The sequence below is a fragment of the Sceloporus undulatus genome, chromosome 2, assembly GCF_019175285.1.
Source record: "Sceloporus undulatus isolate JIND9_A2432 ecotype Alabama chromosome 2, SceUnd_v1.1, whole genome shotgun sequence".
NCBI classification, from domain to species: domain Eukaryota; kingdom Metazoa; phylum Chordata; class Lepidosauria; order Squamata; family Phrynosomatidae; genus Sceloporus; species Sceloporus undulatus.
The window spans coordinates 262,471,815-262,495,700 of record NC_056523.1 but is presented as its reverse complement, the minus strand read 5'-3'; the positions used below and the strand labels follow the sequence as shown (position 1 = coordinate 262,495,700).

Here is a 23,886-nt window from a genome sequence, read left to right as displayed (position 1 = left end):
AGTAACTACAGTTACTTGCTGCAAAGGCTAAGAGCCCAACTTCTCATTTCACTGCTGATGTGTGAAATCTCACCCATTGTCCTATTTTCTGTTAAACCATTAGCCCAACTGCTTTTGCTCCTGCTAGTGTTCAACATATCTGCTTCTTTTTGAGGTATTTAGAAGATTATTTTTCAGAGAGAAACCAAATGCCAGGGGAAAATTAAGCATTTTCTTCACATAGCTTACTGCTGGAGTGTTTTTCAATGGAACAGGGCTACTGGGCTTTAAATGCATGTTGCTGCACTGTGCTTTGTAGTTTTTGTGAATAATACCATAGTAGAAAGAGCAGGATGCAATGTAATTTTATTAGGTAGCTGTTGCTGATAAAGAAACTTGGATTGCTGGCCATGAACAGAACAAATATAAACCTTATATGTTATTTTACATATGTACATTGTGTCTAGCATTGAGAAAATCATAGTCACAAGGAACATAGAATAAGTACGTATCTATAGGGAATTCATAATTCCTGAAACCTTAAATATCATAGGAGAATGAAAATAGTTGAGAATTATAAACTGACAATTGTCTCACAACTTTGTAAATTCTGATGCTTCTCAGAAATCATATGAGGTAGATAAGCCAAATCCTGACAGTTTCTGCTCTCAGTTTCTGCTCTCTTTTGGAACAAACGTCATTGATTTCCCCCTGATTTCTATTTAGTTTTGCCAAACAAATATCTTGCAACATTTTTCAGTATTGTCTCTTCAGTGTCTTTAGTTATAGCACTGACTTTAGTGAGAAATAGGAATGATTTGATTATCATGAAACTTCAAAATATGGCTATGGTTTCCATAATATGAACACACAGATGTTTGATGTAGTTTCTGCAGTCTTCATTGTATGCTGTTAAAAATCTGAGATGACAACATAAATTACATATAACTGATGAAAAGTTCAAAAACTAGTCCTAACCTGTTTTCTAGATGGAAGATGGACATGTTTGAGATGCAGCATGATTCAGATTGTTTATATTTCTGATACAGGGTAAACTCATTGCCACATGACTTACACATATAGTATCTCATAAACAAACTTCTTACCATCTGCTTCTTTTTCATGGTCTCTGTAACTCACAATTGGGTTTGCTTTTGCAGTTCATCATTCAGAACTTTCTAGAGCTGAGAAATGAGTGTTTTGACAGTAGCACTGCCTTCCTCAGTGTACATGATTAGCACAATTCCTGCTCAATTCCTCAATTCCTTTTTGTCTGACACTGCAGCAACATCAAATAAAATTCTTTGTAGTTTTTCTATTTTTTTTTTCTGTTTTCAGACTGATCTTTCCCTTGACAATGAACTTGGTGTGATAGGACTTCTCTCTTCTAAACATTTTGGCATTGTTCTTCCCTTCATCTTCATTGGTTGTGACTTGGTTTGAATTGACTCTTCTCTTACTTTTAGCTGTTTATGATCTTTACTGCCTCACTTAAGAGCTGTTTGTCCTGTGATAGCAAGATCCTGGAAAAGGACAGCCATTCCAAGTGCTCTTGTGCTTGGCTGAGGAGCACAACATAGGGGCCTATTTGCATTGTGAAGCATTCACCACTCAGGCATGCACCAATCTTCTCAGCTAAAGGCTCTCCTTTGGAAGAAAGCCCTTCAGGCCACAGACTGTGCTGCCAAGAAGAGCCTTTGTATTTGACCTCAGTTGGCATTTGGGACTGAGGACACCATTATAGATCTCCATGGAGGGTTTGTTGATGCAGCAAACGGGAAATCTGGTATAGAAAACAGGACATGGAAAGGGCCTGTCAGTACAGGATTAGGTCTTTATGTCATTATTATAAGAGGTCCCCTTCTAGGGACTCTAGCTACTACCATGAATATACAGTGTGCCTGCGTTACATGCAGCTTTCAGCATATTCTGAAAGTCGCGCAGGAGCATGTGGGGCACAAGGGGCGACGCGTCCCAGGTGGATGAATGGGGTTTGAGCATGTGCGGTATTTGGCTTAAGCAGGGGGTGGGTGGTCTGGAATGGATCCCCACGTAAGCCAAGGACAGACTGTACTTAAAATTACCATGCTTGTGATGCTCTACAGCTTCCTGTCATAGTCACTATCATCACCAGACGTCGGTACTGACAGCCATGGTTTCTAGATCGCCATGATTGCCTCAGCACTTACTTCCTCTGATTTCCAGCACTCTCCAGCCCAAAGTGATATCCTCATTGAACTCACAAGGTGTAACACCTGTTTGGAACTAAGACCTGTGTATCCAGCACAATAACCTGAATTTCTGAGATCTGTCAGTGAGTCAAATGAATCCTCTATAACCTCTGATGGTCCTGCCTTTGTTGCTCCTGAAGCAGTTGTGGGGGATCATGACCTGTTCTCACCAGTGGATGACATCTGATTGTTTGCATACCAGAAGCACCACATGGGTGAAGCTCTCAAGCTTGAAGTCAAGCAGCCTGAACCTTTGGTCTCTGATCTTTTCTATGGATATATATAGGGTCAGGCCCCAGTTTCTGTTTTGATTCTGCTGTTGCCTTATCTTATTGAAATTGCAGGAAGTTTTGGTCAACCCTGTCCTAGATTCCCTTCACCTATAGGAAGATTAAGAGCACATACAAGATCCTTGAAATTGGCTGTGATTGGCTCTTTATGTATTCTAAACCAATTTCCATTATTATTGATGTGCCACAGTCAAAATCATCTCAAAAACAGCAGTCCTCTCCAGCAGATAATGAGTGCAAAAAACTAGATGCAATGTCACAGAAGTTTTACTCTGCCGCAGTGCTCTCCACGCCCCAGAGATCACCAGTTCTGAAGCTTGCATGGGAGCTTACCAATAGTTCATGTGGGAGACGATTTCATCCTACTTGGATAGGCTTCCAAGTGAAGACATTACTGCCCAAGGTAGTTTCTGCCTCCCACATTATCCAGGGCACTATGTTCCTTTTTTTGATGCCAAATCTTGCTTCAGATCTGGAATGTTATCTCCATTTGCTAGTGGTCAAACGGGCACTTACGTTTTATGTGGACCAGATAGCCCCTTTCCACTTTTTATTTGTTATTAAAGTTCCAAGAAGCATTCTCCAGCTTCACTGCAACATTTTTAAGTGAGTTTCTGCCATTATTCAGCTGGCTTGTTGTTGTCATTATTGTGTGCCTTCAGGTCATTTCTGACTTACGGCAGACCCTATCTCAGGGTTTTCTGTGTTTTAGAGTACAGTGCATCCTTGTCATTCATGGGGGGGGATCTGTTCCGGACACCCCACGTAAGACAAAAAATTCGGAACCTCAAGTCTCATTTGTATGAATGGGGTGCATTCCCACATCGGGGAATGTGCCTCATTCATTCTATGGGGGCTTACCGTCTGTGTGACCTTGAGTCTTTGTATAGCAAGCCCATGTATGGTGCGGGCACGCTGTATATAGTTCACCTAAGGTCACCCAATGGATTTCCATGGCTGATCCTCAATACCATTTCTTCACTTCATACAGAGAATCATATGAAATTGATCCCTCCATATCAAGGGCCGATCACTGGTACCATCTTCTTGCTCCATATCAACAAAACACTCCAAATGGAGGAAACGGAGGATGTGGTTGCTCCCTCCATACCAAGGGCCAGTAGCAATAGCAAGTACATTTATACTGCTTACCAGTGTATTAGGCGGTTTACAAAATGTAAGCTAATTGCCCCCAACAAGCTGTGTACTCATTTTAGTGACCTACGGAAGGATGCCAATCTTCACCCTCCATATGGTGGAAATAAAGGAAGTGGTTGGTCCCTTCATACCAAGGTCCTCTTGTTCTTGTTCCCTCCATACCAAGGACTAGTTCTTGGTACCACGTTCTCACTCCATACAGAGGAAACAAGAGATGGGTGGTTTGGAGACCCCACTCCATGGTATCTCTCTCAAATTCCAGCACACTGGTCTTTTAAATCCCAATGCTAGGCACCATTTTATATGTGACGGTTGTCTCACCAGCTGCCACTAGCTGAAGCATCTTTAATAACAGTTGTTCATATTACTTTTGGTAGCGATTTAATATACTTGGTAGCGTCTTCAATGTTTTCTGTAAAGTTACTTCAGTCATCTCCTTGTTGAAGACAAAGAAAACATCCCTATGGCATGTTTTCTGTATTGTTAGATGCCGCATTATAGCTGCAATAGGGGAACCATGAAGAGTAGCCTGTGGACTGGGACTTCAATCAAGATAAAAAAAAATTCTTCTTAAATTTGTACTGAATTTGCATGTTTTACCTCTCCATCACCAAAATGTTCCTGATGCAAAAACATGGAGACTTCTTGAGGAATCCGTTGTTCCCTGCCTGCAAAGAGGCCTGTGATCTCACTGGAATAGAGACATACTGGATTGCAAAAGAGGAGTCCCTATTGAGATGCAAATGGACTTTAAATTTCATGGACTTTGAAAATCTCTATTGCTGCATGGCCAGAAGGAGGAGGAGCCTGCCTGCACAAAATATATCCTCCCCATCATACCATCTTTACTAAGGACTGAAACAACATGCAGGCATCTGACCAACACCTCCAATTGTTTTTTTCCCCCTCCTCCTATCTGGTTTGTAATATCTTGCCTGATGAAGAAGCCCATGGAGCTTCAAAAGCTTGCAACAAGTATATTGTGCGTTTTGGTTGGCTAATAAAGGTGTCACTGATGGATTTTTGTTTGCACAAAGAAAAGTACTTTGTTTATATTCAGAACATATTACTGGATCTTTCTTAGTGGATTGTTCTCATTCTTATGTTACAGTGTACTAATTACTTCAGTGGTTACAAATTTACTACTTTCCCTCACAGATTGTATTTACATTCCTTCACTGTCTTGATTCACACAGAACTTATAACCATCTTCCATAGCTGCTGACAGTGTAACAACATGTTACTTGTTACACTGTCAATATACAGGACACAGCTCAGCTCTCTCAGGTTAGTTCTCTTTTACATCAGGTCCTCAGGTGATTTCTAATATTTTCCCCAGCCTTCTCAGCTGTGCATCTTTTAGGATGCTGGCACACTCTCTAATACTGGACTTCTCCTGTTCCTTCAAGAAGTCTTTTCCTGATCTGGGAGTCTCAATCCCATCCAGACAGAACCCCTTAATCCTAACTCCATATCCTGGCACTTCTTTAAAAAAAACAAAACCCTCCTGCCTCAGCAGGCTTTGACACACTTTCCGTCTATATCCCTGGTTCCTCCTCCTTTTATACTTGCTCCTGAGAGCAGCCCCCACCTTTTCCAGCCTGATTCTTATTGGCTGACCCCAGCATTCAATTCTGTCTGTGTTTCTCCATGGACGTCATCCTTCTATACTGAATGCCTAACATCGTTACCTTCCTCTCGCTCCTTTCAGAGGGGATGGAATGGGTTTCTCCTTCTACACCAGTGGTGTCCAAACTGTGCTATTTAAGGGATTTTGGACTTCAGCTCCCAGAATCCCAGACTATTGGCCAATATGGCTGAGGCTTCTAGGAGCTGAAGTCCAAAATCTCTTAAAGGGCACAGTTTGGGGACCACTGCTCTACATTGAGGGCTGATTGTCAGGACCAGCTTCGCAATATGAAGAAAAGAGAAGAAGTGATTTATTCCTCTTTACCAAGTGAGGGATGATTGTTGGTGCCATTTTCTCATTCTACAGAGAGGAAACAGAAGAGGTTGTTGGTCCCTCTATACTGAGGGGAGATTATTGGTACCAATTTCTCACTCCATACAGAGGAAGTGTAACAGTCTACTGCACTTAGGGCCAGTCATTTGATACCTTCTTCTTTCTCCATACAGAGGAAGTAGAGGAAGTGATTGGTCCCTCCATACTGAAGGGCTATTGTTGGTACCATTCCTCTCACTTCATACAGAGGAGACACAACGTGCCAGACTCTCTGTACTGAGAGCTGATCATTGATACCATCTTCTCTCTCTATACAGAGGAAACCTAAGAAGTGATTTGCTCCTCATACAGAAGAGACACAACAGATTGGTCTCTTCATATTGAGGGCCAATATTTCAATAATTCAATACCTTTTTTTCTCTCCAGAAGAATGGTTTGTCCCACTATACTGAGGGCAGATAATTGGTACCATATTCATATTGGCAACACAACAGATTGGTCCCTCTGTACTGGGGGTCGATTATTAGTAACATCTTTCATTTTGTGCAGATAAAGCAGAAGAAAATTTCAGCCTTTGCATACTAAGGGCTGATTGTTTATTCCATTTCTTCTTCGTGGTCTCTGCGAATCATACAAATGGATTTTACTGCACCTGCGCAGTACTGTCGGAAACTTCTGGAATCACTGGGCAAAGTACACTTTGCAACAAAATGCAACTTTTTGGCGGTAGCTCCGCCCACCCGTTATAAGGCCCTTGCCTTCCCGCTCTTTCCCCAGTTCCTTCTTTCCGCCGCGTTTGCTGCTGTTGGAACTTCGCTTTGCTCTTGTTATTTGGATCACTGGCTATTGACTTCGGACCGTTCTTGACCATTCTTGCGTGTTTCTCCCCATTGTACTCTGACCTCGGACTGTGTTGACCATTCTTCGTCTGTTCTCCCCATTGTACCTCGACCTCGGACCGTCTGACTCCGTTTGCTCGGAATAATGTCGCCTCCATTCAAGAAGTGTGACATCTGCGGAGGCAAGCTCACTGTTCAAGACCCCCACACCTCCTGCTTACTCTGCCTGGGGAAGGACCACGACATGAAGGCTTGCCAGCTCTGCAGGTCCATGACGTCCCAGGCAAGAAAAAATCGGGAGTCTCGCTTGACATCAGCAATAGCTCTCGGTAAGGTGCAAGGGGAGGTCTCTCGCCCGGCGTCGGCTCCATCACCTTCGACTGTCCCACTGGGCCCCAAACCCCGGGAGAGCTCGTCCACCTCCGTCTCCGCGCCCCCGGCTCCTTCTCAGCCTTCCTCGGCTGCTTATGATCTGGACAAGCCTAGATCCTCTGACAAGCCCCGACAAGTGGTCCGCGACCCAGACAGGTCCAGTACCACCGACAAGTCCTCTAAACACCCCCACAAAAAGTCAGGGTCTGAGGCTGCGGCGGTTGCCGCTCCCCCAGTGGAGTCATCCTTGACCACGAAAGTGGTCTCCACCTCGGGTTCTGGCCGTGAAGGTTCCGTCCCACCCAAGAGGCCAGGTGATTCCTCCAAAAAGGCTTCCAAACACAAAGAGACGCCCGTCCCGGCTTCTGGCTCCGTGGGACCGGGAATAGCGGGACCAAGCCACGCCTCTTCTAGCTCCGGAGGCAAGACTCCCAGGTCGGCGCTAGTGGAGCTGGAGGTTAACCCCTTTTTCCCTCCGGAGACTCCTAAGAGCTCCAAGAGGAAGGCTACAGCTCCCGAGTCCACTTCAGTTGCCCGGAAGAAAAAGAGGACCCATGACAGTGCGTCCGGAGAAACCCCGGCGCCGGCAAAGCCTTCCAAAAGGTCAAGTCATGCCTCGAGCTCGAAGCACCGGTCTCCATCCCGTTCTCCAAGTCGAGTACCCAGCACACCGGTACCGGCAGTGCGGCCCTCATCATCCTCTTCCCGGGCCCGGGAGGAGCCCATCCAGCTAGATAGGGTGACAGCCCCAAGCTCTCCGGATCTCCTGGTCATTCCTGTGGAAAACTCAGAAGGTGTGGCTCGGCGCTTTCCAACTCCGGTCCCATCACCCAAGCACGCGTCGGACCCTCGTCCCACCGACCCTGACGTGTTCTACGACTCGGAGGCAGAGAAATATTATATGGCTGTTCCCAGGGAAACTGCCCTCCGCACCTTTCATGAAGGACGTGGGTGACAGATCCCTAGATCGAGGCCTCTGACGGCGTCGACAGAGCCTCCTAGACCGGAGACGACAGGGGTCACCGAGGTGACGGCTGAACCCAGCATCGGACCCCCCTCTCAAATGGCTCACGATCCCGAGGCCCATCGCATCCTCTCTCAAGTGGTGGCAAGACTCCCAAAACGTCTGCGCAGGCTTACCTTTTTGCCCGCCCCAACCGCAGCTAACTCTAACGATGGATGCCTCACTAGAGGGTTGGGGAGCCCACATCCTTGATCTCAGCGTGAGGGGAAAGTGGGCAATGGACGAAAAATACCTCCACATCAATGCGTTGGAGATGCTGGCAGTAGAAAAGGCCTTGAGAGCATTCGAGGAGACTGTAACCAACAAGGTAGTCCTGCTCAGGACGGACAACACAACGGTGCTTTATTACATCAACAAGCAAGGGGGCACCAAGTCGAACATGTTATTAGACATCACTCTACGAATCTGGACTTGGTGCATCCCGAAAGGGGTCCTGCTTCAGGCTGTCCATCTTCCAGGCGAACAAAACGACCTGGCAGACCAGCTCAGCAGGACGTCGTCGGTATCCCACGAGTGGAGGCTCCATCCAGAGACAGTAGCTGACATCTTCGACCGATGGGGGAACCCGTCAATCGACCTCTTCGCAACCGATGACAACACACACTGTCCCCAGTTCTGTTCCAGAACGCGCAGCAGGAACTCCCTCGGAGACGCGTTCGCCTTCCGCTGGTCGGGGAACATGCTCTACGCATTTCCCCCATTCCCACTGATTGTCCGAGTGGTGGCCAAGTTAACCACAGACCACTCAGATGCGATCCTCATCACACCGTGGTGGCTCAGACAACCGTGGGTCCCGTCTCTACTACACCTGTCAAGGAGAACCTGGCTCCGCATCGAACCTCGCCCGGACCTGCTCACGATCCAAGACGGACGTGTTTGCCATCCGGACATCGATCACCTCCCGCTTGTGGCTTGGAGGCTTCGCCCTTAACGGCCTTACCTGACCCGGTGCGGAGGGTGATTTTGGCTGCCCAAAGACCTTCAACCCGCAGGTCATATGCCTGCAAGTGGAAACGTTTTATGCAGTTCCTGTCAGAGAGAGACCTCACTCCTGATCAGGTCTCGACTCCGGTCCTCCTGCAATTCCTCATGGCGCTGCTGGAGGCCGGTCTCAGCTTGACCTCCATCAAGTGTTATTTGTCTGCAATTTGTTCACATTTCCAATTTAAGGGTAGGCCTTCCTTTTTTAGAGACCCCCTAGTGAAGGGTTTCCTTAAGGGTTGTGGGAACCTTTACCCCCCGGTGTCGGCACCGATCCCGGCTTGGAGTTTGGACACCGTACTGAGAGCTCTACAGTCCAAGCCCTTTGAGCCGATGGCCACTACGGACTTGAGACTGTTAACCTGGAAGACTGCCTTTCTAGTGGCCATCACATCAGCCCGCCGTGCAGGGGAACTTTGTGCCTTATGGAGGGACCAGCCCTTTTTAAGGTTTCATAAGGACAAAGTGGTCCTCCATACCGACATTACTTTCTTACCAAAGGTAGTGTCGGCTTTTCATCTATGCCAGGACATTGTGCTACCCACTCTGGCCTCGGACCCGATAACAGAGTTAGAACGAACTTTGCACTCACTGGACGTTAGAAGGGCTTTGGCCTTCTACTTGGACAGAACGTCGGGTTCGAGCCGCTCCGAGAGACTGTTCCAGTGCTACTCGGAACCGAGAAAGGGTCTGCCGGTATCGCCGCAGAGGTTTTCAAAATGGGTGGCTGAAACCATCCGCCTCTGCTATGAACTGATGGGTAGACCTCCTCCGGCCAGGGTTCGGTCCCATTCCACCAGGGCGGTAGCGGCATCCTCCACTTTTTTGACTGGGGTTCCCTTGGAGGATGTCTGTAAAGCTGCGGTTTGGTCCCAGCCAATGACCTTTATTAAACATTACAGGCTGGACACAAGGGCCAAACGAGACGCAGCATTTGGAAGGGCTGTGTTGTTCTCAGGACTACATTAATGTGAGATGTCTATATATGGTGTTGTTGTCCGGAAAGTTTAAATTTCACCTTGGTTCAATCTAAGGCAACTTTGCTTATACAACCCTTCCATCATGCAGGTTTTGACTGACTGCATTGCTTTTTTGTATTTATGCAATGTCTGAATTATTTGCACTCTTGTTGATACCAAGTATTATGCGGGTACTGTGTGTTGATACAGTTTTCTACAGTTATGCATTACAGTATTTATTCATGCATAGTATGTGACCTATCGTTTGGGTCTGGATTATTACTGAAATAATGACCACATGCCCATTGAGTCAATGCTTATTGTAATCAATAAACCACTTTCTTTGAGACATTCCTGGTTTCAGGACACTCCCTCCGCCGCTTGTTCAAGCTTGTCAGTCTAAACCCATTTGTATGATTCGCAGAGACCACAAAGAAGAAGGACAGGTTGCATACCTGTAACAGTATTTGTTCGAGTGGTCATCTGCGAATACATACAAATCCCGCCCATCCTCCCCTCAGTGTCCTGCTCTTGATTGGCTCTTTTCAAGTCGCTTACGCGGCGTAAAGTTTGGAACTGGGGAAAGAGTGGGAAGGCAGGGGCCTTATAACGGGTGGGCGGAGCTACAGCCAAAAAGTTGCATTTTGTTGCAAAGTGTACTTTGCCCAGTGATTCCAGAAGTTTCCGACAGTACTGCGCAGGCGCAGTAAAACCCATTTGTATGTATTCGCAGATGACCACTCGAAGAAATACTGTTACAGGTATGCAACCTGTCCTTCTCACCACATATGGTCACTCTGTACGGAACTGTACTGTACTGATAATTGGTAACACCTTATCACTTCATACAGAAAAAAATTAATAGTATATAATAATAATAATAATAATAATAATAATAATAATAATAGGATTTATTTATATGCCACCACTGGGAATCCGGGCGGCTTACAACAGGGAGGATAATAGACGGTTCCCTGCCCTCAGACATACAATCTAAAAAGACAAGACACAAAAGGAGAAGGGAATGGTGGGGGGGGGAGGGAGGGGATCAGATCCAGCATTCTTCTCTCCCTCTGAGGCCTGGACCAAGGCAGATGGACTGGAGGGAGGGTTCTTTTTCTTAATCGAGGCCAGGCCCGATGGCATTGGGCCTGTCCTTTTGCTCCCTCTAAGGCCAGAAGATGACAGTTGGAAGGAGGGAGGGGAGGGCTCTTCCTCTTCAGGCCTGATGGCGTTGGGCCTGCCCTTTCACTCTCTCTAAGGCCAGAAGATGACAGTTGGAAAGAGAGAGAGAAGGGCTCTTCCTCTTCAGGCCCGATGGCATTGGGCCTGTCCTTTCGCTCCTTCTAAGGCCAGAAGATGACAGTTGAAAGGAGGGAGGGGAGAGCTCTTCCTCTTCAGGCAGATAGAAAGATAGATAGATAGACAGACAGACACACACACACACACACACACACACACACACTAAAGGCTGATTTGACAACACAATCTTCTCTCTTCATATGGGGACAGAAACAAAGATGCCGGTACTTCTGTCCTGTCATTGGTACCATTCTGTCATTTCATAATGGAGGAAACATAACAGTTTGGTCCCTCCGTACCAAATGTTTATCATGGGTATCGTATTCTAATCAGAGTAAGAAATCGATTCTTCCATGCTTGGTTATCTCAGTCTTTTCTGTTTTTCTGCTCGATATAGAGAACATGTAATGAGACATCAATCACTCAATACTGAGGGCCAGGTGTTGGCACCTTTCTCTAGTTCCATATGGACCATGTTCTGATGCATGGATAATTTTCGATGGAGGGACATGAGAATATTCTAAGACATTTCCCTTCTCCAGGGCATTATTTCAGGGGTATGGCCGTGCTTGTTCTAACTGTCACCTTGGTCCCTGGTATGGGTCTATGTGTTTTCAACTTCAGACTCTGCTGTTCCATCCAATTCTACTCAAATAGTAGTTGATCAGAATTCTCTAATTTTTCTGCCAGTGTTCAGCACTGACTCAGACAACAGGCACCTATTGGTACTTATGGAAAATTTGATGAGTTCTGGAATTGGCTCGATACTGCAGCACCAGAAACCCAGGTCAATTACTGTTGCTGCTGCCCATTTCAAGATCTCTTGAAGGACTTACTCTGCTCCAGTTGACACAAGGGTAAACCATCTAGTTGTCATGCAATGAAAGGTTACTTTGCTGCCTCCTTGTTCTCATGTTTTGCTGACAATGGAGCATGCGTAAGTATTTATCAGAGCTCTCTATGGGAGAGAGTTTCTTCGTCAAGGAAGTCCTCCCCCCATGTTCATAAGCTGTTTGTGTTTAATGTTTATGTTGAACAGTTATGGTTAATATTAGATGGTTATAAACATAATATTGTTGGGTGTATATATATGTATCAGAGTAATGGGAGATGTAGTGATAGAATAATCCAGACACTGTTTGGTACCTTGTTAAAGATAATTGCCTAGGTGAGGAATGCAGATGTGTGGAAGATGATGCTTCCCCTGGCAGAATACTATATATGCCAAGGCAAATGACACAAACTGTGTCTTCTTTTTCTAAAGTAAGGAAAGTTACTTTTGTGTGTAAAGCATGCTTATAGTGCATTTTCCAGTTTTTCTGACACCCCCCTCATGGCTTTAAAAATTCTGGAAAATTTTCATCATTAGTGTTTACCTTGTGCCCGTTGTGCTTTTCGTTACAGAATAGAAAAGATTGTGTTAGTTTACAATGGATGTTGAAAAACTGTGTAAATTTTAAATTGGGTTTCAGTTTAGAATGTTTGAGACAAATTGATTAATTCTATCTGCATAACTTTATTTGAATTATCTATTTACTACATTGTGATTTATGTACTCTAGATGCTATGTGTCATAATTAGCTGTGGAGTGGGATTCTGTCTGGGAGCCATATTTGGGGCAGTCATGTTTGTCTCTTCATTAATGCCAGAAGATGTGAATTCATTTACAGTAACTGTTCTACTAATATGCCTTATATTGATTGGCAAAAAAGAGATAGTAATAGGGACCAGCAAAACATTTATTCTTTTATTTTAAAGCAGTATCCCAAACTTTGATTCTCCAGGTGTTTTGGACTTCAACTCACAGAATTCCTGACTGTTGGCCAAACTCACCAGCTCTTCTGGGAATTGAAATCTAAAACACTTGGAGGACCAAAGTTTGGGAACCACTGATTTAAAGCATTTATTTTCTGTTGATGCCCAGTAGGTTATCTTATTCTTCAAAGTAGTTGAGTCAGAGCAATTTTAAGTCTGCCCTACCCAGAGAGATCCTTTGGTGGGAAAAATGGCATTGATGTTAGAGGTATGTTTTGATAGATTTGGTTTGAATCAGCTGATGAAATGCACTGTGAATTGTTTACTCTTATGCTCCACAAGTAAAGTTTGTGAGGTTTAGAAATGTGCATAGTTTTCATTTTATTGTAGCAAATAGAAGATGATGAACTATAGTCTGCCCTTCATATCCATGGGGGATCCATTCTGGACTCCCTTGCAGATAAGGAAAAATGGGGGACCTTGAGTCCCATTGCCCTTAATGGCAGGCGCAACATGCACACCCATTCAAAGCAATGGGGCTTGCCATCCACGGATGTTTAAATCCGCAGATGGCAAGCCTGCGGATATTAAGAGCTCACTGTACAGTATTCTAAATAAGGACACTTGGGCAAAATGCTGGAAATTCTAGCTTGCTGAGGTAAATTTCTTAGTAGTAATATTCCATTGCTTGGTCATCAGTTATATTAGAGCAGCGGTTCCCAAGCGTACTCTTCCCAGGTGTTCCAGGTGCATAAAAAGTTGACAGGATGGCCTGTTACAGACTGCCAAAATAAAGCTGCTTCGGGTCTCTTTGGAGTTATGCTATTTAAATGATGCATGGGTCCTACGAGTCCGGAGGTCGCACCAAAGCCACACTCCATTCCTAAGCACTGGAGTGCAGCTTTGGTGCAGCTTCCGGATTCTTAGGACCCATGCATCATTTAAATAGCATATCTCCAAAGAGACCCGAAGCAGCTTTATTTTGGCAGTCTGTAACAGGCCTGGATGTCATAAAAGGGGGATTTTTTAAAAGCTCAATGTGAAGCTTGTATACATGTGTTATTATTTTGCATCCAAGTTACTGTGCTTAATTTCTGACATAAATGTACATAAGAAATAATTATAATACCTTAATTTAAATCTGCATAAAGTAAGTTCTGCTACAACATGTGTTTTTACAGGGCAAATGGCCAATAACACGATTAGGTAATAGAGGAATACTATTTGCAAAACACAAACTCTTAGTTGGCTGTAGCACGATTCCATCTTGAGCATTTAAAATTGTTACTTCTCCACATCTCAGCTATTAAGTGGCAATCCCATATTGTCTTATCTTAGCCAATCGATTTGTCAGCTGTGTGGGTTTGAGAAGTAAGTGAGGTGGATGGAAGGAGGGAACGGGCACATTTGCAAGCCAGAAATGAGATTTTAAACCAGGACAGGAATGAGTGAGTTGCATATAAAGAGAAGGTGATGGGAGTGATTGCAAGGGTTAAGATTTTAAGTTGAGATAGGAGTAAGTGAAGTGGATGTGAGGAGGAGGAGGAGGGAGCATTTGTAAGGGATAAGATTTTAAGTTGAGATACGAATAAGTGAGGTGGATGTGAGGAGGAGGAGGAGGAGGTGGGAGCATTTGTAAGGGATAAGATTTTAAGTTGAGACGAGTGAGTGGGGTGGATGTAGGGAGGGATGAACATTTGCAAGGGATAAGATTTTAAGTCAGGACTGAAGGGAGGTAGATGGAAGGAGGGTGAGAGAGTGGTTGTGCCAGGGATAAAATTCTAAACTGGGACAGGAGTGAGTGAGGTGAACGGAAGGAGACGTGGGGATGTTTGTGAAGGATGCGCCTTTAAGACGGGACAGGAGTGTGTATGTGTGTGTTTGTACAACATTTGACTGCCACAGTAAGCTGAGGTTTGTTTGTTCCAGGATGCTGCAAGTGTTATTAGTTATTTAAAGTACTGGAGGGGGGGGTCTCTCCATTTTTTGTGGAGGAGGGTTACTGAGACTTGGGGTGTACGTTGCCCACTTCTGCCATAAATACTTATCCTTATGTTTTTCAGTGTTAAGAATTGAACATAATCCATGAGTGTTAAAATTATTATTTTTTATTTTGCCAGATGGAATACCTCAGGTTTACTATTTTGGCCCTTGTGGAAAGTATAATGCCATGGTGCTGGAACTACTGGGACCTAGTTTGGAAGATTTATTTGATTTGTGTGATAGGACTTTTTCTCTGAAAACTGTTCTTATGATAGCCATACAGTTGGTGAGTATGCTGTTTCCTATATTACCTTTCATACACCGTTAGAATTTTCTTTAACAAATGCAGATTCAAAGAGTATGCTACTTGTTCTCTTACAATCTATTAAGGAGGGTTGTTCTCCACTATATTATTGTGCAACTCATATTTATAAATAGTCAGTGTAGTGTATTGCTTTGAACGTTGGACTGTGAATCTGGAGACCATGGTTTAAACCTTCGCTCAGCCATGGAAACCCAGTGGGTAACATTAAGCAAGTCAGACTCTCTCAGCCTCAAAGGAAGGCAAAAGCAAGCCCCCTCTGAAAAAAAAAATCTTGCCATGAAAAACCTGTGATAGGGATTACCCTAAATTGGAACTCACTTGAAGGAACACAGAAACAATAAATTTATAAATGATTGAAGGTAACAAGCTGAATCTAAATATCCCACATGCTGAACCTATACTTTTCACTGATTACTCCATGTCAGTTGAAAATGTATTCTAGAGAACTGGAGGATTTTCAGATCAGGGTTGGAGGAAGTGTGTGTATGTGTGAGGGGGGGATTAGTTGGATCAGCAGCCCTTTGGAGAATGGATCTCTTATGTTTGTGGGAGAGCTACTTGGGATTTAAGCCCAAAATATCAGTAAACTTATAAATAAGTAAAATGGTACAGTGAAATCTGTTTTAAAGCACTTTGAAAGATACTCTTTAAGATAGGCAAAATTGTAAATTTTATGGCTCTGCCTATTCATGGAAAGGTCCAAACGGCCATTTAGACAACTGATCCTATCCTCCCCTTGTTGGCCATTGGAAACCCTTCCTGAGCATTACTCTCTTTAAGTTCAGTTCAGTTCATCTTTATTTCAGTCATGGACCAGCACAGGTAAAAAGGGGATATAGAATAAAAGCAAGGTAAAAACAAGGTTAAAAACACAGGTTAAAAACAGTATTTAAAATATTCTTTTAAAATCCAGTGTGGCAGGGCAAGATTGCTATTAGCCTACTGCAGAGGTCATTACTCTCTTGAGGCATGAGTCATTTAGCAGTTCCTACATGCTTCAAGTTAGTCTTTATTACATATTTTCTGAAAACTTGCTTTAAATAAACTGCAGTTTTCAAGCTGCTGCATTCTCCTACCTGTACCCATTTCTCTACTTAAGTAGTGCAGGTGCAGATTTGCAGAATATTCACAAGTCTATTTGTTACCCTACAGTCACTTAATGTAGAAGGAAGTGCTGCAGTTTGGAGGTAAGCAAGTTGAATTCTTATCACATGTACGTAATTTTAACTTCAAAAGGCATAGGATATATTTTTTAAAGATTTCAATTCTTTTTCTATGAGATGAGAATTAAGCATGGCCATATTTTTTTTTCAGTATTTGAAAGCTTAACAGTGGCTTCTCAATATGAAACATTAATTGACAGCAGCAGAATACAAAACAATGCTCATTTTTATAGAGACATTAAAAAAACCCTACTATATTCATTTGCTGGACATATAATACTCCTTACTTTTGCACTTTCAACCAAAGTAAAATTTAATATGGTGAAAATCTCGATTTTTAATTTGCCTGAGGAAAAATTTTGTTCCTTCAGGAAAGGAAAAAATAGAGCAGTGGTTGCTTTTATTTGTTCTGCTACCATAGGTCTCGTTTTAAAAAAAAAAAAAACCAAACCTTTCTTTCATTTTATTTAATAGATTTCCCGAATGGAATATGTTCATTCAAAGAACTTAATATACAGAGATGTAAAACCTGAAAACTTCTTAATAGGACGACCAGGAAACAAAACTCAACAAATTATTCATATAATAGATTTTGGTTTGGCAAAAGAATATATAGATCCAGAGACAAAGAAGCACATACCATACCGAGAACACAAAAGCCTTACAGGAACTGCTAGATATATGAGTATAAATACACATTTAGGAAAAGGTATGTATTGATTTTTAGAACACAAACTTAGCAGCTTCGTTAAGATTTATGTGACCAGTTTTTGCTTATCAATAATCACATTTTCAGACTCTAGTTTTATTGAAAATGCTTGGCTTCTCAGACATTATACGTTCATTTTATTGTGTGCCCTTAATGATTATTACATTTTGAGCTCCAAAGTATTCATCCCAGTGAGTGCTCAGCTTTGAAAAACTTATAACTTTGAAACCTTTTATATATGACTATTCATTGTCATTTCATTTTGGGATATTGCGTAGTGAAATTTAATAAATGATCTCTTATGAGGCAGTGATTGGCACCAGTAATTAAACCAAGTAACTTGTATTACTGCTAGTGGATTTGTTGTCTTCATATTGCTGTGTCAGTGCTTTCATTTCTTCTGGTAAAAAAGTTTATGGAACAGTAATGAGACCCTGGCACCCTACTGCCAACTTGGTCAGCATTATTTAGAATTCAGAGAGGTGGTACAAAATGATTAAAACTATAAGCTATTGCATGGAAGAAGAATAGGGACTTTCCAAATGAAGCATGTACAGTTGGCCTTCAGTTGTCACAGGGGATCTGTTCCAGACCTCTCCCCCCTTGTGAAAATAATTAAAGCCCTATAGGCTTGAAAGGAGCACGAGTGTGCGCAGGCCATGCACCGGGGGTGTGCCCCATTGAAAATTATGGCGGTCACCCCTCTGAATATTGAAGACTGTGGACCTCAAGTCCTCAAGAAAGGAGGGGTGACTGTATTTTGTAAACTTCCAAAAATTTGTTGAATAGCAGAGAAAAGTCAAATACAGTCGGCCCTTCTTATACACGGATTTAAGCATACACGGGTTGAAAATGTTCCAAAAAAGTATAAATTTACCTTGATTTTCCATTTTTTATAAGGGACACAATTTTTCTGTGCCATTATATGTAATGGGACTTGAGCATACACGGATTTTGTTATACACGGGGGATCTTGGAACCAAACCCCAGCGTATAACAAGGGTCCGCTGTAAACAAAAAGTGCTACAAGTAGTTACTTCAAGATGTGTTTGAAAAAGATGACTAGATATCGCATATACTTAATGTATAAGTGTATAGGTGCACAAGTGGTATAAGTTCTGCAGACCATATCATGCATAACTGCATGATGGACACATTTCCATTTTTTCAAGCTAGAAATTATCATGAGAGGTGAAAAAAAATGTATGGGATCTGAAAGAAGATATTTGTTCTAGAAATCAGCATGTTTGCTTGTCTCACTGTTAAGTATTTTTCTTTCTCCTCCCCAATTTCTGAAGCCAGGAGAAAGAGAAAAACAATGAAGGCCAGGACTAATAGTATTCTAATTGGTTCAAGTGTAGGATCATGGAGCAGGTTAATAGTTAGATTTATTGGTCAGTATATTAAATATCACTTGGACAACTTTTCCTGGCTGGTGGTTAATTGTATGATCATTATATATTATAGTGAATATTCTCTCTCTCTCTCTCTCTCTCTCTCTCTCTCTGCCTATCTATCTATCGATCAATCTATCGATCGATCGATCGATCAATTGATCTATCTCACATGTCCTGTTTTTCAATTACAAATCTCAAAGGGGCTCACAGCATTTATACATGTAAAGTAGATATACTATAAACCACACATTTAAAAGAAAAATAATAGAAAAAGTGGTTAGCTCATGCAGGAACTAGCATTCTAATATTCTCCCCCAGGGAGGGCACTTGGTGTGCAGTGTTCCTTTGGAGAGAGAAGGGGCAGTACAGCTGGAACTGAGGCTAAGTCTCCATTGCCGAACTTTGCTCACAGCTCATCCCATGTGCTCTCCTTTATTTTCCACCTTTCCTCGTGTAAAGTATGCATTTTCCCCTTGGTTTATCTCTTGCTACCCCCCATTCCAGTTGACAGCAACTATTGTTGCTGTGAAGCTTTATTTGGTCAGCATAAATAGCATCTGCTATCTATTTTGTATACTTCCTAATATTTATTCATTTATTTAAAAATCTGTATTTTGTTTTTCCTGTATGTGCCTGTGCAACAAAATGCAAAACAAAGGAATGGTAACAAGATGATATCAAACCAGTCACAAATTAAACCACTTTAAAACAAGACAAAGGCCCTGAACAGACAGGCACCCAAGTATGTACTCTGTACATACTAGGGTTGCCTGGGGCTGTCTCTTTTAGATGCCCGCAACCCTAGTACATACGGAGTACGTACAAAATGGCGGCGCCTTGTTCACACGGGCGCCGCCATTTTGACGTAACAGACACCTAGCGTCTGCATGTTGCGGCGCCCAGGCGACGTTGCGAGTGTGCCAATGGCGCCCTACAGTGTCACTTGCGCACTGCAAAAAGAAGCCGCTTTTTGCAGCTTGTTTTTCTGCTGCCGGGAGGCCTCGCCATTTGGAGGCTGAGGTTTCCCGCCAGCAGAAATGGAGGCGGCAGCAGACCGCCCTTTTTGGGCGGTCTGCATCCCGCCTATGTTAGGTAAAAGTTTGGATTCTGGATTACTGAGAAAAATAAGACTCTACAACTGATTTCTAGAGCTTGAGCGTATATGCAAAGCAAAGCAGACCTCAGTAAGGAAGTGCTTTTCCTCCACCTAAAAGACCCTACATGCCCAAACTCTTAAGGTTGGAACATGCAAAAATCCTATTTAATTGTTAAACGATGGGCTTGTGTGCTTGATAGATCTCTCTGGGGAGTGGTTTCCTGAAGTGGAATGACAAATCAGAAAATAGAAAATACCCTGTACTTCTAGAACACAGACTGTTTTAAACTAGGTTTGATAATTGTATGATCCTCTAGATTGTAGTCCCCAAACTTTTTTGGGCTACCACCCCATTTCCTCTTGGATGACAACCCTAGTGCTCCCCCCACCCGCATATTTTGTAATATGTTCTAATGTTCTACTGCAGATTCAAAACAATCCCAGTCATTGCTCCCTTTGCACCCAGTCACCTTGGGAGCAGCAACCAAGCCAGTGATTGAAAAGCTTCTTGCTTGTGCTGGTTTTGCAGCAAAGGCTAGCACAGGCAGAGCCTTTTTGGTAGCTGTTTGACTGGCTGCTCAGTTGCTGCTTCCTTTGTGCTCTGTCATTCTGGGAGCAGCAACTGAACTGCAATTAAGAAGCTTCTTGCTTGTGCTGGTTTTGCAGCAAAGGTTGGCACAGGCAGAGTCTTTTTGGTCACTGTTTGACTGCCTACTCAGTTGCTGCTCCCTTTGTGCTGTGTCATCCTGGGAGCAGCAAGTGAGCAGCGACTGAAAAGTTTCTCACTCATGCCAGCCTTAGCAAAGGCCACTGTGGACAAGAGGTCTCTTAGTTGTTGCTCAGGCAGCTGCTTGATTGCTGCTCTCAGGATGACCAGGTGCAAGAGGGAAGCTTCTCCTCAGAGAGGAGGGACTCTCAATTCTTTATCAGGGCAGAGAAAGGCTCAGCTGGTGCATATGTAGGGTTTACAGATGTCACATGCTTTGGACTGGAGATTGTTGTGGACTAGGAAAGGGAGAGAGTTTAACTACAGGAGCCACTTCAAGACAAAGGACTCTTTCCAGTAATTGAGCAGAGATACTCCTTCCCAAGAGGAGTTTCAGCAAAGCTCACAAAACTTGAGCAGGGTTCCAAATTTGAAATCTGTTTTTTGCCGCCACTTCTCCGCCACCACATGTGCTCTAACTCTTTGCTCCAGTCTGTCCCAAAATGGTGCTACTTCAAGCCATAGAAACAGTGCCCTGTGCCCAAGCCTGTAATAGTGAGAGCCACCAGTAAGGGAGTGAGCTCACACAGGCAGGCAAAGAGTGGGAGATAGCACCACACAAAATGATCGGCAAGGCTGCGTGGTGGTTTTTTGAGGATCCTGAAAAGAAGTTTCATGCAATCCTCATTCCCCACCATGGTTTTAAGGCCACTAGTTCCCCTTGTCTTCTTTGTACACCAATACGTTGACTGAAGGCCCCCCCTTTTTTCCTCACCGCGCCCCTACTGCTCCGCTTTTCCCTCACCATCCCCCTGGAATCTTCCACTGCCCCCAGAGGAAACGTACAGCCCATTTTGGGAATCACTGCTTTAAATGTTGTGTTACTGTACCTTCTAGCATTTCTTACTATTGGCTGTGCTAGCTAGGGCTGCTACGAGTGGCAAATCAGCATCTTTACAACACCCACTTTTTTTTGGTACACCAGTGCACAAATTATGGCCCTTTAGAAATTATTTTACTGCATCTTACATCATCACACACCATTGACCAAGTTGCCTTGGGGTAGTGGGCTAGAGTTGGCTAGGACTAATGCCAAACAACATTTTAGAGGGCCACAATTTTGTGCACTTCTTTGCTTTAGTATTTTTTTTTCATTACAGGGCAAAAACACAGGGCCATCCTAAGCAACTGTTTTCTAATTAAATGCATAATGGAAGTTTTAGGTAGAGATGTTTGAAGAGCACGTGAAGAGTATTTTAACTGAAGATGGCTGTTATTAGTAATATGCACGCCACTTTTTAGGTGTTCAAGGAATTTTTAAATAGGTTTTATAGTAGAAAAAATTGTTTTCTGTATTACAGACTTTTAGCTGTAACCATACTCAAGAAAAAGCTTAAAATATAAACAGTTTTATAATAGTATATATTACAGTGCTACCTCGGGTTACGAAATTAATTCGTTCCGCGGCTCCGTTCGTAACCCGATACATTTCGCAACCCGAAAAGCCGCTGGAAAGCCGCTAGCCGCGCTTTGCGTTTGAATTTCGCGCCGAAATAAATTTCGTAACCCGAAAAAAACATCGTATCCCGGAACAGTTTTTTCCAATCTAACTTTTTCGTATCCCGGAAATTTCGTAACGCAATCAATTCGTATCCCGGGGTACCACTGTATATATATTATCAGTTTAACTTCATACCAGTTCATAACTTTAGTGGCTTAAATATCTTCAATTTATTTTTTCAGAGCAAAGCAGAAGAGATGATTTGGAAGCATTAGGTCATATGTTCATGTATTTTTTAAGAGGCAGCCTTCCATGGCAAGGCTTAAAGGTAGTGTGTGTGTTAATTTTTTGAATTCATCATATTTTATCAAATACTGTCACTGTTTTATGAAATGTTTCTGAACTAATCAATTTTTGTATATTTGAATTTAGGCAGATACATTGAAAGAACGGTATCAGAAAATTGGAGACACAAAGAGAGCAACTCCCATAGAAGTACTATGTGAAAACTTCCCAGGTAATCAGTCTGTTACAAAGGACAGAATAAAGAGAGACAAATAGCCAGTTTCAAGTTGGTGACTAGCTTATACTCCAAAGTGCTTGCACACATTTTTTTTCATGTTTCATCACTTCCATCCTGATCTTCATATTAAAAAGGAAAATTAGAAATATGTACTATTGAGATGAAATAAAAAACTTGTTAAAAGAAGTGTGAACAGTCAAATGATAATTAAAGCCAAAATGGAGTTACAGCTAGATAAATGTAAGTATACAATTTGTTCAATTTATAGCCGTGCTTCCCCCCCCCCCCCCCAAGAGCACAAACCAGTATACATGGAAATTGTTTTAATTTCCAAACATGGTGAGATTGTGAAGAAAGGCCAAAGGGTTAGAGAAATGTAAATATAAAATTTGGTCACATTTGCTTCTTCCCTGAGAGTTAATTTACAAAAAGTTAAGATAGTGAGTCAGCTCATACTTAGGCCTGTTACAGACTGCCAAAATAAAGCTGCTTCAGGTCTCTTTGGAGGTATGCTATTTAAATGATGCAGAGTCTGGAGGTCGCGCCAAAGCCACACTCCATTCCTAAGCACTGGAGTGCAGCTTTGGTGCAGCTTCCGGATTCTTAGGATGCATGCATCATTTAAACAGCTTGCCTCCAAAGAGACCCGAAGCAGCTTTATTTTGGCAGTCTGTAACAGGCCTTAGTGTAAGACATGATTTTTGCCTTTTGCATAACCCTCTTCTCATTGTGAGCAAACCAGAATAGAAAACTTTGGCAAAAAAAAATGAAATATACAAAGTTATTAACAGTTAAATACATCATTATTTTCATTTGCATATTAAATGTATCATAACTAGGCAGTTATGCAGTTTATAGCCATTTCATATAGTTTCATATGTTTATCAAATATAGTAGACCCTTGCTTTACGCGGGGGATCTGTTCCGGACCCTCCCATGTAAAGCAAAAAATGCGTAAGCCTGAGCCCCATTATATCCAATGGGGCTCATGCTCGTTGCGAGGCCACGCACACCATTCGCAAGCCCCATTGGATATAATGAGGCTCGTGGTCGCCATGCGGCAATGCACGCGCGTGGTGCACTCACCTGTTTCCCAGGCAGCTTCACCATATGCTGAAAGCTGCCTATTAGTATGGCACGGGCTCACTGCACATAATTGCTTTACTTTTAGCACAATGATAATTAAAAATAGCCCAGTGCTAAGAGTTAGGAACTGTGTGGATGGGTGCCATGGGAAAAGCTTTCCAAACTATAATGCAGGAAAGTGTTTATTATTAGGGATGACGAACAGAATGTGGGTCCATTGTTATGCTGCTACAGAATCAAAGAAAATGTGATAGACAAGGGACTCTAGAAAGTAAACATTTTTATAATGTAAATATTTGAGATACTCATAAAAATTACACTTCTCAATATATCACCTCTTGTGGTAAATCACAAGTGCTGTTATTTGGGAGTGAATCAGCCTTGGAAAGCATCTGGGTGGCTGAGTCACACACTCTCAGCCCCAGGAAATTCCGTGATAGGTAGTTCACCTTAGAGTTGCCATGAGGCAGAAACGAAGGTGCACAATAACAATATAATAATAATAATAATAATAATAATAATAATAATAATAATAATAATAATA

General features: G+C 42.9%; 1 protein-coding gene across 9 annotated transcripts in view; it reads left to right on the top strand.

Moving 5' to 3' along the window:
• CSNK1G3 (casein kinase 1 gamma 3) overlaps positions 1-23,886 on the top strand; it is a 120,589-nt gene that overhangs the window by 65,862 nt on the left and 30,841 nt on the right. For all 9 annotated transcript variants that reach the window (XM_042449326.1, XM_042449327.1, XM_042449328.1 and 6 more), the window contains 4 exons: positions 14,974-15,122; positions 16,799-17,033; positions 21,976-22,061; positions 22,166-22,250. In XM_042449326.1, the coding sequence (XP_042305260.1) occupies positions 14,974-15,122; positions 16,799-17,033; positions 21,976-22,061; positions 22,166-22,250 (555 nt within the window). The remainder of the gene's footprint in view (positions 1-14,973; positions 15,123-16,798; positions 17,034-21,975; positions 22,062-22,165; positions 22,251-23,886) is intronic.